This window comes from Phyllostomus discolor, chromosome 5 (genome assembly GCF_004126475.2).
Source record: "Phyllostomus discolor isolate MPI-MPIP mPhyDis1 chromosome 5, mPhyDis1.pri.v3, whole genome shotgun sequence".
In the NCBI taxonomy this organism is placed as follows: Eukaryota; Metazoa; Chordata; class Mammalia; order Chiroptera; family Phyllostomidae; genus Phyllostomus; species Phyllostomus discolor.
Genome location: NC_040907.2, coordinates 19766702 through 19785689, shown reverse-complemented (window position 1 = coordinate 19785689; position 18988 = coordinate 19766702). Strand labels below are relative to the sequence as shown.

General features: G+C 38.5%; 1 protein-coding gene across 20 annotated transcripts in view; it reads left to right on the top strand.

Moving 5' to 3' along the window:
• The window catches only part of PUM1 (pumilio RNA binding family member 1), a 124231-nt gene that overhangs the window by 57207 nt on the left and 48036 nt on the right, over positions 1 to 18988 (top strand). For 8 of the 20 annotated variants that reach the window (XM_036025659.1, XM_036025654.1, XM_036025658.1 and 5 more), the window contains 4 exons: positions 2745 to 2911; positions 4933 to 5203; positions 16627 to 16720; positions 18038 to 18154. In XM_036025659.1, coding sequence (XP_035881552.1) covers positions 2745 to 2911; positions 4933 to 5203; positions 16627 to 16720; positions 18038 to 18154 — 649 coding nt within the window. The remainder of the gene's footprint in view (positions 1 to 2744; positions 2912 to 4932; positions 5204 to 16626; positions 16721 to 18037; positions 18155 to 18988) is intronic. The other 12 variants (XM_028512793.2, XM_028512797.2, XM_028512796.2 and 9 more) reach the window with 5 other exon arrangements.

Here is an 18988-nt window from a genome sequence, read left to right as displayed (position 1 = left end):
AACTCATAAGTGTTCATGAATTTTTACAAAATGAATACACCCATACATCTACAATCAAGAAATAGAAGACTCCCTGGGGATTCCTCCCCTTTCAAATAGAAAGAACCTGCTATTCTGGTGAGCCATTAATAACCTACTCATAGTAAACCAGGTAGCTGTATTTTATTTGAATGGACTATATAGGTGAAAAACAGCCCAACCCCAGGGCTACCTCTGAAAACCTAGCCTTTAGCTATATAATTGAGAATGTAAATATCATGGCCAAGATTTCAGGCTACAGCAGTCTGCTTCCAGACTGGTGGAGTAGCTTCTGCTTCTCAGCAAGCCCTTGCTAAGGGTCACTGAGGAAAGAAAACATAGAGCATTGACTTGGTGAGTGAGCCTCCCTGTGGCCGGATTTCTTGCTTGCTGCTAAAACTTCCTACTCCTTCCTTATCCCCTTGTCTTCCCATTTTGGCCCAGAGACCTTGTGAACTCCTTGTGAGAAGTTGAAGCCAAGCTGATGCTCCTAAGCCAGTTTCTTGATTTGTAGATTTGTGGAAGGTGACTTAGGTATGTTAGTTGGGTGATCCTTTTAATGCTGTATTGCTGACAGCGATCATGTCTAACTCATGTGGTTATTTGTATGTGGTTCTTTGTTATCTAGACCATATCTCCACCTCTGGGATTCTTATCTAAAGACAGTGGGAGGACCCTTCTTTTAGCAGTTAAGTTTTGTAGGAAATTTTTTTGGTCATACAATTTTCTTTGTCATAGTTTTTAAACTTCTGCCAGGCACTGTATCGAGTGCTGGGGATATGAAAATGAAACAGCTTTTGTCAGTTTTATCTTTGCAGGAAGAGGGAGCTATTGTCTTTGGACATTTTGAAATAACTTTCTGTCTCCAGAAACCTGTCTCATTTTCATCTCTGCTTTGAGATCTCACTGTAGTGCTTAATTAGCTGTCACTCACTCCTTTTGAACCACCAACAATCTTATATTTTGAAGATTCTGCTGTGAAAGTCACATCTCAGTGGCCGCCAAGACTGATTTATCATCTTGATGCCACATCAAATTAAGTTCTATATCCTAAGTTCCTTCTTGTATATATCCCTTGGTTCATATTAGCCACAACATCTTCCTTTTTGTGTGTTGCATTTGAACAGAGAATGATTTTGAAAGTACAACAATCTCTGAACTGAGTTGGAAGGTCTACTGATATGCTTAGGCATATCAAGCTACATGAGCCCCCTTTTCTAGCCAGAGACCTTTGAGAACTACTCCGAGGGCATCTGTTTATTCTGCATTTGTAGGCCTACCCGTTCACAACCGTCTGCTGCTCCAGCCTCCATCATCGATTCCTCCCCAGGGGAATTGGGTTGTGGTGACTGGAAATGCTGTGCAGCAGCTCTCCTCTTCCTCTGATTTGATTTCGCCTTTGACTAGGAACTTTAATTTGGTCTAGGTGTATTTGTTTCTGCCTTGAGCCACAAGTCAGAGGTGGGGGACAAATGAGGTTGCCTTTGTCTCCTTTTGCAAAAACGGTAGTTACCCTTTGGTAAGATTGTGCCAAGCTCTCTGTACCGTGCCAAGCACGTCAAGTCACCACAGTAAATCTTCTTTTCCTTTTGGAAATCAGGGTCTTAACTTAGGATGCTGGTAAGAGGAGACAGATTTAATTTCCTCAGAAAACAGGACATCAGCATGCTTGGTATCATATCAGTTCTTTTTTTTTTTTTTTTTTAAAGATTTTATTTATTTATTTTTAGACAGAGGAAGGGGAAGAGGAAGAGAGTTAGAAAAACATCAATGTGTGATTGCCTATTGTGTGCCTCCTACTGGGGACCTGGCTCGCAGGCATGTGCTCTGACTGGGAATTGAACCGGCAACCCTTTGGTTCAGGCTGGCACTCAGTCCACTGAACCACACCAGCCAGGGCCACATCAGTTCTTTGACCTCCAGTCTTTAATTATTCACAGTTTGAACCTCTTCAGAAATAAATTCTGCTGCATTAGTGATTCAGTGTAACATGTTCCATATAGTCTTAAGATAATCTAATATGGAACAAGCAGATAGATAAACACTGGTAAAAAAATTTCATAGCTAGATTTAACATGTTTTGAGGGATTAAAAATTAAAGTTAAGGATTATTGGTGAAGATGCTATAGGCTGTGAGATGGGGTAGAGCTGGTGGCAGGGGTGGTAGTGCAAATTGGCAAGGCATTTATCTCAGGATGAGAGTAATTGAATTGGAATGATGTCGAACCACACTTAGCTTGATATTTGGAAGTAAGGGAGGAGTTTACATAGGCAATGGTGACACAGGAGGGCTTGTTTGTTTGTTTGTGGGGTTTTTTTATAGACTTAACATTTTTCTAGTTATACTTTTAGCTACCATATCTGGAGCTTCTTAGGAGTTGCACCATTACATAGAGTTAGACTTAGAGTAGAGAAGTGGGACCAAGAGACACAAAGTTTTGGCTGGGCTTTGGGTAGAAAGAAAGAAAAAAAATGGGATGGTGGGGCATTGGGCATGGTAAGACTGTCCTAAACCCTATAACTTAAATGTATGTCTGTCTCCCTCATTTGGCAAGACTTTCTGCAGTGTTCCTGCCGCTGTGTTGTCTGTTAATTAGATTGTAATGTCTTAAAAGGGCACAGACACTATCCTTTTCTAATTAGAATCTAGTATAGTCTGGTGTCCACAGTGGTTGCCCACTATCATTAGTTGATGATTAGTGAAGCTGAAGCTATTTTTTAAACAGGGCCCAAGGGATGCAGACAGTGATGAAAACGACAAAAGTGAAAAGAAGAACAAGGGTACGTTTGATGGAGATAAGCTAGGAGATTTGAAGGAGGAGGGTGATGTGATGGACAAGACCAATGGTTTACCAGTGCAGAATGGGATTGACGCAGACGTCAAAGATTTTAGGTTTGTATGTTTTACACTTCTGGTTTTTGAATGGGGGCTATGGGTTTTTGTTTTGATTCAGTTTTATTTTGATTTCAATTTTCTTTTTCCCTCCTTATGTGTCCTTTTTAAGAATTGAGCCTAGAGTAGGCCATACCACAAAGATTATAAATTAACTGGTAAGGCTGAATTTTCTAAGAACTGTCGATGCCTGGTGCTTTGCCAAAACAACAGATTTTTGTACAGGGTTGTCTAATTTGCAGATTGATTCCATAAAGAGCATTTCATGATTCTCAAATATCACAAACACCTGGAATGGGTGCCTTGGGACTTTTCCCAAGTTTCTCCCAAATCACTGTCTTGGGAGAAACCATGGTTACTAATGGCAGTTTGTCATGTGTCTGTGGCATGTTAGAATAAATGGGAAAACAGTTGAGAACTAATTTGAGACTCATAAACTCCCTGAGACTCAAGCTCCCTTTGAGGTAGGTGGGCCAGGTATCATTTTCCTTATTTTTAAAAGCCAGAGATGCAGCTTAAATGACTTTTCTTAAACATATCCTTTCCATGGTTGCACCTCATTCCATTTCTGGTCATGTTTAATTTGCCGGTTTTAACCTGTAATTTAACATACACTGTATAAACTGGTATTGTATATTTGTCTTCCACATTTGGCAAATAGCCTTCATTTAAGTAGGTAACCTTTAGCAATGATCTATAATTTAAAAAAATCTAAAAATCCTGTCAGTGATGTACAGATAGAGATTTAATTTTGAATCATTTTAATTTAGTCTAAAGCTAATATGTGTACATCTGACCACACAGATATATCTTACCCTAATATCTACCAATATCAAAATATGATACATTTTGGATCATTGTTTGTAGAACAATGTTCAGTTGCTTAATATTTCTAATCTAGTTTTTGTATTTTGTTAGTGTAAAGGATTAAAGTCTTTCAAAGAAATTTGAGGCACAGAGATACAGAGAGTTACCTAAGGCCTTTCAGGGGAGTTTGGGCAGCCTCTCGAGCCTGTGTGTCAGGCAGCCTGTAGCGGCATTCTGTGGCATTTGACTTCGGGGCCGGTGGTGGTGGTGGTGGTGGTGGTGGTGGTGGTGGTGGTGGTGGTGGCGGTAGGGCTGGTGTGTGTCCAGAAACACAACATTAGCTTAAATTTGTATCAGCTGTAGGATTTCTTTTAGAGATGAAATGTATATAATGTAGTCACAGGTTATACTCCTCTGACTAGATTATAATACTGTTCTGTATCAGTCTGATTTGGACTCAGTCCTGCAATCCTTTCGCAGAGGGTGGCAGTGCTCATGTATACCCGTGTCCCAGGACATGTACCGATAGTGCCCCTTTTTGCTCGTAGGAGTGTCCTGGCTTGGATGATAAATTATATCCTCATATTATTTTTAATTCTTAGAGTTATCTCCTTAGCAGGGATATATCCTAGATAATGAATTTATTTTGTAGTATTCTGTAATGGTCTACTTCTTCTGATTTCTTAGAAGGGGAGAAGGGGAGACAGTTTTAGCATTGCCTAATATATCTAGATAACAGAAGAAATTTTTTTACCTGTATAAAAATTTTTTTTTTTTTAAATAGAATTATTCTCAGATGTGGAACTTCCCCCTTAGAAACTACTTTCCATTGTTTCTATGTTTAACAAGGTGTTGATTTTGAGGGCATATTTTATTATCTGCATTTTGGGGTCTCTGTTTTCATGGATGTCATAGATAGTGATTTTGGTAGTTTCATCCAGTGTTCCTCAGATCTGAGTCCCTTGGTTAAAGGGACTGTAAATTAATAGCAGTACATGTAAATTTAAGGGGTGGGTTGTGGGAAGGCAAATAATAGAAGAGTCATTTTATAGGATATAACATGGAAACACCTTAAATGGTCTTGGTTGTTTTGCAGAAAATAGTTTTAAGTATTATTGATAATAACCTGTGTCACGGACGTTGTCCTTAAACTTGGCTTGCTATAGTGTCCCCGCTCAAAATAAGGTTTAATGCCCTTTACTTTCTCTGTTTAGCCGTACCCCTGGTAATTGCCAGAACTCTGCTAATGAAGTGGATCTTCTGGGTTCAAACCAGAATGGTTCTGAGGGCTTAGCCCAGCTGACCAGCACCAATGGTGCCAAGCCTGTGGAGGATTTCTCCAACATGGAGTCCCAGAGTGTCCCCTTGGACCCCATGGAACATGTGGGCATGGAGCCTCTTCAGTTTGATTATTCAGGCACGCAGGTACCTGTGGACTCAGCAGCAGCAACTGTGGGACTTTTTGACTACAATTCTCAACAACAGGTACTGTGTGTGTCTCTGTCGCTCTCTCTGCTCTCCCTCTAGCCAGCACATTCTTTAAGTAACTAAGAATGGTGGGAGTGGGAGGAGGGTGGCTTATATTAGGCTATTGAAGCCATCCTTCCTTAGCTCAGCAATGATGGGGGTTTACAAAGCCTCTGTATCTTCCCCTCAAGAAGCTGATTCTCACGCTGAAGTTGTTGGCAAGAGAACCACCTTCCTTTACAAGTATTTCCTTTGGCTCCTATCTCGCCCCAGGGCCTGGAGAGTGGGTGAAGTGATGTTACCTCTTGTGACACAATCCTCTAGGATGCTAACTTAATCTCTCTGAAGAGTAATGTGATTGTGATGCTATTGGTTTGTTTTGCTTTCAAAATAGTAAAAACTCTGTTATTTACCATTCTCAGGAGTCCAGTGCGAGGTCGTCTTATTAGTAATGTCTTTTAATTGAGTTACTACCTTTTGAAAACTAGTACCTTTCAGAAGAGTTAGAATTTAATTAGGGGAAAACTACACACAAATCAACAGAAAATCTGCAGTGAAATTACTTGGCTGTTTTATTCATAAAACCCTGGAAAATACTGCATGTGTGCCTTCTGGTTTTGAAGGCATTGTGTCACTAACTCTAGGGTTTACTGATTCTTCGTTTTTATTTTTTTAAATGAAAATTAGTTGTCTGAATTATTAAAAGGGGGGTGGTAACTTCCCAGTCTTGTTAAGTATGACAGGTTCTCCCTTGTGGCTGGAAGGTGTGTGATGGGCCTTGAATTTCTGGTACACCTTAATTTTGGACTGGAACATAAATATAAATGTCTAGGTTTTAAAGGTTAACATCGTATGTTGAAGTTCACAAATTCTTTATCAATGGGGAAATTGGCTTTGGGTCTTTGGAGATCAGTTATACCGTACTATTCCTTTAGTTGTCATAAATAGTTGATTTTTAATGAGTTTTGATTGATAGATGATTGGAAATAGGTTAACCATATAAAGTCTACAAAATGAGATCACTTTAAGGGATTTTCTGATGTGCATTTGCTCTTTGTTCATATCAGATGAATACATTAGTTTTAACTTCAAACATTTTTTTAAAAGGGTAAAATGAATGTATACATTATTTTTTCTGTAGTTCTCTATAGATATGCCCTCTTCTTTGTAAGAATCGACTTTCTGTGTTTTTTCTTGTCTTTATAAGAAATAGTGTTTCATGATTTTGCCCTTTATCACAGTGAATCTTCAAAACAGCAGTTTTGCATGAAGCCAGAAATTATTTCAGGTGCTGAAGACATACTAGACTTCAAAATACCGTGTGCCACACCAGTGCACATAGGTACATGATATTTTTGTGTAGAATTCACCTTGTACAGCTTAGGGAATTAATTTGGCAATTTCTTTATCTAAATTGAGGTTCATGAGTATAGGTTAGTCAGATCCTTTAAACTAGTTAATATCAAGAAGTTTTATCTGGACATCTGCAATAATGTTAACAATAAAAATTAAAAATAATAAAACATTTTTTTCTGCCAAAATTTTTTTGTATGTATTCTTTTACTCTGTTTTTTGGTCCGAATTTCTGCAGCAACCATTAGAACTATGGATGATTTTCGTTCTTAGCTTCCATTCTGAATGGAACCTTTTGCTTGTTATTTAAGGAAGTATTTGTGTCCAATTTCTTATGAATGAAAATCTGATTCTCTTTAATTTAGTTGTTCTTTACTTCATACTCAGAGTTGGGATTCTCTTTTGATTTGTCGATCTCTGGTTTCAAAATTTAACTGTTTTTTGGGAGGCTGGATAATTATTGATCTTGAACAACAGAAACCCACTTTTGCACACCCACACATAGTTTAGCGCAATCACATTAAACACAACACCTACTCACATTTATAAAATCCAGGGTGCCTTCACCAAGAGTCCCATGTCAACAATTTTTGAAAGTGAATATTCATTATTTTGAAAGTTAATTGTTGTTGGGTTCTGGCTTTCCATCCATGTCTTGGTTGCTACAACATAGGGGTGTTGGTGGACAGAGATACCACCAAGGTGTGACATGGTCCTTGTTGTTTATCCCATGGGCTCCTAGTTCTTGCTTTTCTTAGTCGATTGCTTTACACGTTCTTATACTAGGCACCCTAATAGCACACATGGGAACCATTGGCTCAAAATTCCTGAGTACCTTCAAGACCTTTTAACCTCTTATAGGCTACTACATAAAAGCCAGTAGTGTTAAGAAGGAAGGATCATTTTTCTATTGTAAATTGATGTATGTTCTTATATTTTATCCCTCCAGTCTTTACCCTTTTGCTTTTCACCACATTTTATTTCCCTTTCCATTTCTACTAATTTACATTGTTCTCATTCTTCAAGCTCCAGTGCTGTTACCTTTCTTGGTCTCCAAATCAATAAGTTGTCACGTCTGTTTCCTTTGAATTCTGTAGTGCTTTGTATTTTGCTTAAGAAAAAATGTCACCATGTTCTGCCTTGTGTTTTGATTGCTTGTCTAATAGCCCTTCCTAGATGGTAAGCTCCTTGAAGGTAAGGCTGGAGTCTCGTCCTCTCTGTGTCCTCTGCTTTGCTTTAGCAGACCGAGTTTTCAGGGAACCTTTTCTCTCATAATATCTCAGAACTGCCCCCTCGTGATTAATAAGCTTCCCAGAACTAAAATTTGAAACTAACCTTCTATGAGGGCTGGAGGCCACTCTTTGAGGCCCAGCATATATTCTAATACATGAGTCCTTTAAACCTGGCCCACTGGCTTGTGCCTCAGATATAGATAACTAGCCTGTATAATATCCAGGAAATCTACCACTTGGATATTACCTCCCTATTGCTATGTGATCAAAAGCCATGGTTCTCTCATCAGAAAAATGAACATAATTCTTTTGATACCAAACTTTGTGGGTAACTGCAGGGAAATCCCAGATCTTTGGACTGTAGATTATAAACTTCTATTCACATTTTTTGTTCTCAGTTCTAGCCAAGTCTATCTTTCATGAGTGGAATGGGCTCCCCTTATTCCACAGCTCTCAGTTTAGTTACTTTGACCCATTTGGTCATTTAGATACTGCAAGGAAGTACTCGATGACAAGTAATAAGATCATTCATGCCCATGTCCTAGGAACCTTAGACAAGGGAGTACATACTCTGTTCTCTGGGGAAGGAAGGACTTAAGAAAGAGGTGAATCTTGAGCTGTACCTTGCAAGACCTGTTTATATCAGGAAAAGAATAAAATTCAGGTGGAGGAAATGGTAAAACTAAAGGCTTCAAATTAGAAATTAGCAGGTACATGTTCAGTAGATATTTAGAGCAGTCACCCTATGTGGTATTTGAGGTTGAAAAAAAGTGAGGTTGCAGAGATAGTGTTGCGTATCTTACTGACTTTGTTGTGCTGCTTTATAGGCAGTGATGGGACAATTCAAAGAAGGAACAACTTAATTACTGTGGTTTAGTTCTTTTGTGCTGTTAGTTTACTAGCAGTTTTAGACATTCTTTTACCCGTATTAATCAGTTAACGGCTGAGTGTTGTGTCCTTCCAGGAACCTTAGGTTCTGCCCACAGTGAACAGAGCTGGTTGTTCATTGTAAGGCTACTGTACATGAAACAGTTGAGGGACTAAGTGTTAAATTGGTGGGTCGGGAATGCTATCAGACCAGGGGAGGGCTTGATGAGGACCTAGGTTGCATAGATGTAGCTTGAAAGACAGGTGGAGTATATATTGCTGCAGTTAAGAGAGCAGATGTGTGGAGATGGAAATGACCATGGCATGGATATGGGCTGACAAGAGTGGAAGGTGTTGGGTTGGCCAAAGAGTTTGTTTAGTTTTTTCTGTACAGTGGCTCTAGTAGTGCTTAGTTGTCTTTAACATCATTCGAAACAACTTTGTTAGATTGTATTATGATAGCTGTTACACCAGCGTGCATTTTTTAAAAAGCATCAAAATTGGTGAATTTTTGTGCAGCCATTTTAATATTGAAGATGGAAGAAGATACACCACATTTTTGGCATATTATACTTTATTATTTCAAGAAAGGTAACTCACTGAAAAATTTGTGCAGTGTATGGAGAAGGTGCTGTGACTGATTGAATGTGTCACAAATAGTTTGCAAAGTTTCTTGGTACTGTTGACATTCTGGCCAAGTAATTCTTTGCTCTGGGGCTGTCTTATGCACTGGGAGATGTTTAGTAGCATTCCTGGCTTCTACCCATTAGAAGCCAATATGCAGGAGTTAGCCAACATACTCAAAATATCCAAATCAATCAAGTTATGGGTGAAAAGGAAAACTGTGTCTTTTATGTTGTGGAAACTACTGAACAGACTAGTATAGTGAAGTGCATGCATGGGCTTTGAGTCAGAGCTGGTTCAAACTCCCAACTCTGCATTTAAACTGTGTGATCTCAGACAAGACAGCTCGCTGAGCCCCAAATTCCTAACCTGTAAAATCATCACTCAGTAACTCACAAAACAGAAGCACTCAGTATAAGGTCTGGCAAATAGTTAATAAGGGTTCAGTAAATATTAATGTTAGTTAGCAAAGATCATTCTGTTACAGAAAAAACTACACAGGCTTTCTGGCCAGCACAATATGTGTGGAAGGGGAAAAGGAGACACAGGTACCTATCTGGTCACAGAGGCCTTCCGAGCCAGCCCTACGTCCCAGACAGTGTTAATGATTGTGAGCTTTGGACCAGATACCTAGTGTGACACACATCTTTTTGAACATTCTGTCCTTTTACCGTGGCTTTCTTAAATGGGTATCTAAACCTATTTGTTTTTAGTCTTGAGCTATTTGCTACAGTTTGTATGGAGCTTTATTTGTGATTTTTTTGAGGGGGTCTGTCTTATTTACTTTAAATCAGTGTTTTGATTTAGTGGGGTAAGTTGGTTTCAAAACTGTTAATAGTAGCTTATATTGAGATATATAAGTAATATAGAACAGTCTCAAAATACAGAAAAGGTGATTTTCATGTAGTTCATTACAAACTTAATGGTACTTGTCTAGTCACTGTTAATCTTAAACTTAACTTGTCTATGTTTATTTAGAGTAGGGATTCCTTTTTTGTACTGTGAACCCCTTGGCAGTTATGTGAGATCTGTGGACTGGATTCTCAGAATAATGTTTTAAAATGTAGAGTGTAAGTAGGGTTACAGAGGAAATCTTTAATGAAAAATTTAATGATGTATGTGCCTTATCATATGATTCATGAAATAGAGTTAGGTGGACTCGCTATCTTAAGGAGCATAAACAAGATTTTCAGATGTCTTAACAGTTACAAGTAACATGAACGTGATTTATCACAGATGACAATGTGGTTTGTTGCTTATAATCATAATTGAAGGACACACTAAATTTTGTTAAAATAAAGATAATTTTACCTATCTCAAGTACCAAGATTTGGGGTTAAAAGCCTTAATTCAGGGTAGTTTGAAATGCTTATTTATATTTCTGGAACATTCTCCCTTTTTGCTCACATTTCCCCCCATATTTTCTTCTCCTCAATTCTGGAAAACATAGTGAACAGTTCGTAGTGTTTAGCACCATTTTGTGTTATGGTGCTTGAGCAATGCGTTTTTTACTTTCTTATTTTTTAAAAGTGTTTATTGATGAGAGAGGAGAGAGAGAGAGAGAAACATTACTTTGTTGTTTCACTTATTTATGCATTCGTTGGTTGATTCTTGTATATGCTCTGACCAGGGATCGAACCTGCAACCTTGGTGTAACAGGATGACATTCTAACCAACTGAGTTACCTGGCCAGGGCCTTTTTTTTTTTTTTTTTTTTTTTTTACGTTGATAAAAAGCTATATACCTATTATATTTCCAAAATATATTTTCAAAAATTATTACTAGGTTTCATTAAATTATAATCCTGGATAGCAGAAACCAAAGCCAGGATTATGTCATTATAGAGTAATCACATTAATTGTTGATATTCTTTATTTAGAATTCAGTTAATCTAAAAATAGCCTAATATAGCATGTTTTACAAAATTGCATACTAATGTACTAAAACTCTTACCTGTTAAGCATGAATTTTAACAGACAAAAATACTCTGAAAGTCATAATTGAAATATACTGTATTTATTTCTTCACGACCCTAGTCAGATGGGAGAAGAAATTGGCATGCACTGCTTTTAAAACTGTGGTAATGATTAAATTCTCATTCTTATGAGGCCAATTGTGTGCATAGTTTTAATATAGGAATTTAATATTCTTGGCTTGTTTTTCAGTTTACAAGCGAGAGAATTACTCTATTAGTGTTGTGTATAATCACTGTTAAAATGCTCACATTAGCTACCAGTTTGGTTGATTGAAGCTTACCTTTACTGTTATTTGACTTCGTTGAAATTTTATGTGATCTTTCTCAAAAGATATACTAATTTACTTGAAAGAAGGATATGGCTTCCTCCCCCCTTATTTAGACATTGTTTATTATGGAATGAAATTCTTCTTCATCTGTTAAAGAAATATAAAGAAGTTTCTTTTTAAAAAATTCAGCAGCATGGTTTGTATGTACCTGTTAAACCAGAAATCATTATAATCACTAGTTGGTCATTTAACCCGGTTAAGTGCTAAACAGGTCAAATAACCTGGTCAAGAGTGGGTTTTGACCCAGAAGCTTTTAAAGCAGACTTCTACAGATTTCATGTTCTGAGGACAGGCTCCAATATATCCTTTCATTAAAAACTTATGGTCCCACCATTGATGTAATACTGTATTTTGTCACGTATTAATGTGCACCTTTTTGCCCAAATTTTTGAGGGAAAAATGAGGGTGCACATTATACATGGGTAGTACCTGAATTACCTTGTATCTGTTCTTATGTTTTGTAATTGTTACGTAAAATTTCTTGTACCATAACACGCTCGGAAATAAATGCTGAAACTCTTTTATAATACAAAAAAACTAAGTATCTAAAATAAACAAACAAATAAATAATTGAATTAAAACAAAAGATACTTTTCTGAAAGTTTGGGCCAAAAACATGGGTGCGTATTATACATGGGAGTGCATGTATACATGTGCACAGTGAAATACGGTACTTCGGTGTTTCAAAGGGCTTTTCTCTATGAATCCTGACAACAGCTCCATGAAATAGGGCAGCTATTTTATTTTCATAGGTAAGAAAATTAAGACATCGTGAAGCTAAAAGACTTATTGAAGGTCATGTAGTGTAAGTTATGCAAGTGTATGTTTTGGTTTCTAGCTCCAGGCTGTTTCTTTCGGACCTGGTACTAGAAACACAAAGACTTTCGATATGTGGAGTCGTTTCACCTTCAAATTCAGCTGCATTCATAGTCTTTTTTCTGCATGGAGATACTGTAAAACAGTACTTTTCAACAACAACAAAAAATGTTTTTCCTCCATGTTATCTTTGTGACCTGCGGAGAACAATTGGTGCTCATGACCTCAGTGGGATTTTGACTTTGACATTGGCTCTGAGAGTCTTACCCTCTGTTTTCCCCATTCCTGGGCTTCCTTTGTTGGGGGAGAAGCTGTAAGAGGTAATCACAGAATCATTGTGTCTGTGTGGGGGTGCTCATCACACACAAAAGACTATTGTATGTTCTTCACATGCGTTAATGTTAATACAACAACTTTATGAGTTATTCATATTTTTATTGTCTCTATTAGAGGAGGAGAGCAAGGCTGAGAGAGATTAGTTTGCACAAAGTCACATAGAAAGTTAGTGGTGGAGCTGAGATATGAATCTAGGCTTTCTGGCCCCAGGCTCTGCTCCTATGCCTTATCTATTGTGGATGTAGCCTTAAACTGGTGAAAAAGCCAGGGCTGGCAGTATATTTTATTGATGGCAGGGGCCTAGGGAGATAGTCTTTTACATTTGCCAACTCCATATGTAAATACTATTCCATATTCTGAAAACTCAACAATTATTGATAATAGTAGTAATAGCTATATTTTATACGATGCCAGCTATATGTCGGTCACTATGTTGTGTGTTTTCGAGTGCTCAGATTTTTTTTTCCTGGAATAAAACCCTGACAAGGGTCTCTTGTAAGGTCATACAGTGGTAGAGAAGGAAGTCAAACCAGCTTGCTTGTGTAGTTCCCAAATCTTGAAATAGCTGATGTATTTTTCTCTGCATTCTCTTGAACAGCGTATGAATTCTACCCAAATAAATTATAATCAATAGTGGCACATTTATCATTATACCAACCTTAAATTAAACATTTTCTCCAAATCTCACGGTATTGTGTTTCTCAGTTATGACTAGCACACTTTGTGAAAATCATGAAAATGTTTACAGAGTTCTGTGCTTTGCCCAGCAGATGGCATTTGTGTGAGTTTTTCAGGAAGCTTTGGAATCCATCGCTTGCCAATTACCTAATTTTGTTTTGATTACCCTGTATTTCCAGTTAATATTAGACAATTTACATAAAGAGAACACCAGAATTACTGTAATCTGTAATCAGATCTGCCTGCTGTAGATGCATAATTTACTTTTGTTAATTGTTTACTACGAAACACACTAAAAAAATAATTCCTTCTCTGGTCACCATAATCATCTGAAATATATTAATCAACCCTCAAATACAGGATATATGGGAATTCTTGTAGGGCCTGTGTTTTTTAAGTGAAAAGTAATGCTTCCTTACTCTCAAAGTATGGTAACATGGTGGGTAGAACCACTAACTCATGTTATGTGGAATTATTACTTTCATGGTATTCACACACTGTATTTACAGATACAGTACACACATACATATGTGTGTGTGCATATGAGTTACATGTAATGTTAAAAACATATGAATTGAGAAGTCATATGAAATGGCATTGGGGTATGGTTTTTGGCTAATAAATCAAGAAAACCGCCCCAGCTGGGTGTTCAGTGGATTGAGCGCCAGCCTGCGAATCAAAGGGTTGCTGGTTCTATTCCTAGTTAATGGAATATGCCTGGGTTGTGGGGCCAGGTCCCCAGTAAGGGGTGCGTGAGAGGCAACCACACACTGATGTTTCTCTTTCTCCCTCCCCTCCCTGCTGTCTAAAAAAATAAGTAAAATCTTTTTTACAAAAGAGATGTCCTCAAGATATATATTCTGCATGGACCATTTCTATTTCCTATGTCACAGTGTCTAGCTAATAATGTGCTCAAAAAAATGTTTGCTGAATGAATCGAATTACTTTGTTTACAGCAGGGTGGAGGAAAGAGGTTAGCCATGAACAATGTCTCAGATGGTAAATATTTCAAAATGTTTTAGGCTAGGAAAATTCCGGAGTCCCACTGAATAGACAGTATTTAGTGGAACTATGAGGTATTTTTATAGCCTTCAAAAAATTAAAAAATCAACTTCCCACAATTTTACTTTCTGCCTCCTGGCTGCCCCTCTTGGGTAGACTGCTTCCTGTTGGTGGGAGTTCTATGAGACTGTCCTTCAGATAAAACAGAAATATGACACCAACCTGGCAAAAATCCAAGATCACAGTGACCGCATGGTACTGACTGGCTCCATTCCTGGGGACGAACAATTGTTTTAGTATGTTTGTTGATACACTCCAGTATTTCTTCTGAAGACTCAGGATTTAATCAATGTCTGTAAAGTAGTGTTATCTTTTTACCAGCATCATAAATGAAATATTTCTTCTTTAACCTTTGAAAAACAGCCAAAGTATTTTTGAAATCTCTACATGGTCATTATTATTACTATATTTTGAGACCCTCACTAGAAGATATGTTCGTAGATTTTAAGGGGGGTGGGGAGAAAGAGACATTGATGTGAGAGGGAAACATCAGTCCGCTGTCACGGTAGTGTATGCCCCAACTGGGGATCGAACCTGTAACCTTTTTTTCTTTTTAAATGTTGCCTCATTGCTTTACTTTTAGAAGCCTTTTTAAAGATTTTATTTATTTATTTTTAGAGAGAGGGGAGAAGAGGGAGAAAGAGAAGGAGAGAAACTATGATCTATTGCCTCTTGCATGTGCCCCAACTGGGGCCCAGGCCTGCAACCCAGGCATGTGCCCTGACCCGCAGTCGAACTGTTGACCTCATGCTTTGCAGGATGACACCCAAACAAATGAGCCACAAAACTGTCAGGACTAACCTGCAGCCTTTTGGTGTATAGGGTGACTTTCCTACCAACTGAGCACCTGACCATGGCTCTGCATGGCTATTTTTGACATTCGTATTATAAAAGCAAAGACTAACTTTTACTCTGGGATTTAGAAAGATAAATATAGAGAAAGAGAGGTAAGAGGGGAAGTTGGTGAGTATGTTCAAAATTCACCCTTGTTTTTATTTAAAATCAGGCTACTCATATATTTGAGGCATAAAAGATAGCTAAATCATAGGATCAGGTCTTTCCATTGAAAGTTAAGTTGGTGGAATGTCATTATCTCCTAATGTCTGAAATAATCAGATCTCTACGAGAACTTCTGTGATTCATGCTCCATGGGGTCTCATATATCATCCTGATGTCTGCTGAGCTGTTGAAAAACACTTTATAAAAAGCAGGTAGATTGAACGTGCTTTCTAGGGAGGTCCCTTCAGTAAGTGCTCTCACTCCAATCCCAGCAAACAAAGGTGTCTTCAGAATGGCTGCAAAGGAGGCTTGTTAGGCACTCGAATCAGATCACCGGCATCCCCTGTCTTTGTACCAGTACTATTCATGCTGAAGTGTGTGAACATTTGATTTATTGTTATATCCCTAGTTCCTTCCACAGTGCCTAGTAGTCTATAAATATTTTTGGAATGAATGAGTAAATGATTGACTTTGTATTAAGACTCTTTGAATTCCTTTCCTTTTTGTGGGAACTAAGAAGTGTGTTAGGTCTGAGCTCATAATCCACGTTTTGTTAGTAGCAGCTGTTCCTACATATAAAGAATAGGTATCCCGGAAATTCAGGAGCTCCCAAAAGTGGGGCAGTTGTTCAGTTTACTCATTATTGTAAGCCATTAGTTGAAGAAGGTATCCAATATCAGTTCCCTGGGAAGAGGCAGCCAGAGGACAAAATAAATAGTTTTCATTTTGCTTTCCAAAATATGAGTAGGTGACGTTTAACTCTGAGTTTGTGTGGGGGTCTGAAAAGAACTGAAGGGAGACGACAGCACTAAGGGCAGTGTGGGAGTTACGTCGCAGTGTCCCTGTTTTATTTTTGTGTGCCTTGGCTCGGGCAGCCCCTCAGACCTGTTGACAAGCAGTAGGGCACTTGCGTGCGTGCATGTGGTTCAGGGACATATGATCTGTAATGTCAGCACGTGGGGACTGGACACATCAAACTGAGGTAAAGAAGGAGGGAACAGAAATACAAAGCATTGCAATACCATGTGAAAGGAGGAGAGCGTGAGAACATTTTTGTTTCAAGTATCATGCCTTAATGGGGCGTATAGAAATTTTTATTCAGAGAGATTTTTAAACAATTCATGAAATAGTCACCTTGTCTAACGTCACCTTGTCTTTTTCTGACCTCAGCTGTTCCAAAGACCCAATGCGCTTGCTGTCCAGCAGTTGACAGCTGCCCAGCAGCAGCAGTACGCGCTGGCAGCTGCCCATCAGCCTCACATCGGTAAGTCCTTACGCCTGCTGCTCCTTCTTTTTCAGTGTGGCCACCATTTTAGGGTCCAGGGTTCAGACAAATCCCTCAGAGTGAATGGCTTAGTCCTCTCGTCCAGCTGTCTCGAGCTGCATTCTTTATTTTTGGCACACCTTTCAGACCTCAGCTGATGAGATTTCTTAATGTTTAGCTATTCGTGGCCTACCTCGGCTCTTTTGAATTTAAAGTGTTTACTGTTGTGGTGACTAGCATCAACTCTGTTGGTAAGATTGGATGAAATCTATTCAATAACAATAGTTTTGTCCATATTGGGGCTGTATAGACTGTGAATAGTATCAACCTCTTATTAAGCAGTAGTACTTACAAATCCATTTTCCTAGTGGCATTTATTTTAAAAGCATTCCATGTAATTACTTGTTTTTAAAGTAGCTTTGCCTTTTTTCTATAGCAGTTGATTTGCCGTGCATATTTTTGTCTAACTGCCTAGGCCAGGGGCGTCAAACTCATTTTCACTGGGGGCCATGCCAGCCTCACGGTTGCCTTCAAAGGGCCAAATGTAATTTCAGCTCCTTAACAGTTAAGCAGTAGTTACATTTATACAGTCCTAAAATTATTTTGGCCTTTGAAGGCAACCAGGAGGCTGATAGGGCCCCCGGTGGAAATGAGTTTGACACTCCTGGCCTAGATGCTCTCCACCCACGACCTTTTTAAGGTCTCTGAAACTAAGTGCTATGTTACAAGAACAAGTAGAAGTTTTGTTTTTTTTCTAATGTGTTAAAATGATATGATTGAGTAGAAAGGAGATTGCCAATCACGGATTGTGGTGTGCTGCGGGAGGAAAGACTGGCTTCCAACCCAGATGTGTGAAGGCCAGGCACAGAGAGGCTTCTGTCTGGGTTTGGGATTTTATACTTGTAGATAGTTTTCTTTACAAATACTCATATATTTTATTTCAGAAAAACTGGAAAATTGTTATAAATGGAAATAAGTCCTTCCTTTCATCCTATTATAGTGTCTTTTTAATTCCTTGTTTTAGCTTGTTATAATTTTAATTCTCTTTTAGAAATTGTGCTGAATTTAAAACTGCAAACAGTTTTAATTGTAATGTTTTAGCAAAGGTAAAAAATAGACAGAAGATAATTGTCATCATAATCTTTAGTATACAGCTTATTTATTTTAAAATGTTTTTCTTTAGTTTCAACCTACCCTATCTTCTTTTTTTTTTTCTCTTTCTCTTTTTTCCCCTCACTTACAGCCTGGAATGAATAGTCAAACTGAGTAGGTATTTGGTAGGGCTGCAGTTTTAGTCAAGTTTGTTTTTACTGACAGGTATGTTTTCAGCAGGTTTAGCTCCTGCGGCATTTGTCCCCAATCCATACATCATCAGCGCTGCTCCCCCAGGGACGGATCCCTACACAGCTGGATTGGCTGCGGCAGCGACGCTAGGTGAGACGCTCTGCTGCATGCTGGGTGTTCTCACCCGCTCAGTGTCGTTTGTACGGGGCCTGTGTTCTTTGTACTCTTTCACAAATCTATGTCTCCAATGGGGATTTTTCCTGACTTCTGGTGCCATCTACCTGCCAGCTGGGTAGCTCTGCTCAGCTGTAATTTTGGACTTGAATATGTCTAAAGGCAAACTGAAGGCAAAGTAAATCAGCCACCCCCTATACAGGTGTTTTTGATCCATGAAGCCACCACCACCAGTTGCTTATATAAATTTTGGGAATTTCTCCACTCGCCCATGTCTTTCTATTATCTGTAGTCTATCAAAGTTCAGGTCCTTATATGCTTTACCTAGACATTTGCAGTTGTTCTACATATTCCAAAGTTCCTTATATCTTCCCCCTCCTCTGCCTCCAAAAATTGTTCACGAAAACTATCTGAAGCACAAACCTTATTATCCCTTTGCTCTTCTGTTTAAACCCTTCATTGCTTTCTGTCTTACGTACCCTAATGTTGCATACAGTGGTTATCAAACATGGCTGATCATTGTAACCTACTTGGGTGGTGGTGATGGATGGTTCTTTGGAATCCATATTGTTAATGAGGTGACCAAGTTGGGCTAGTATTAGCTCACAACATACATTCTAGCAGTGCTACACTGATTTGAGCTTATTGTAAATACCATGGTGGGTTAGGTCTCTGTGTCTTTGGATACTGAGGTCTCCCGAGTAAACTCTTCCTACTCTGTACCTGGAAGCTCCTTTAGCTGGCATTGCCACTTCTAAAAAACCTTCCACTGCTAACCCTTTCCTATTTTTTTCTCTCTTACTTACTATT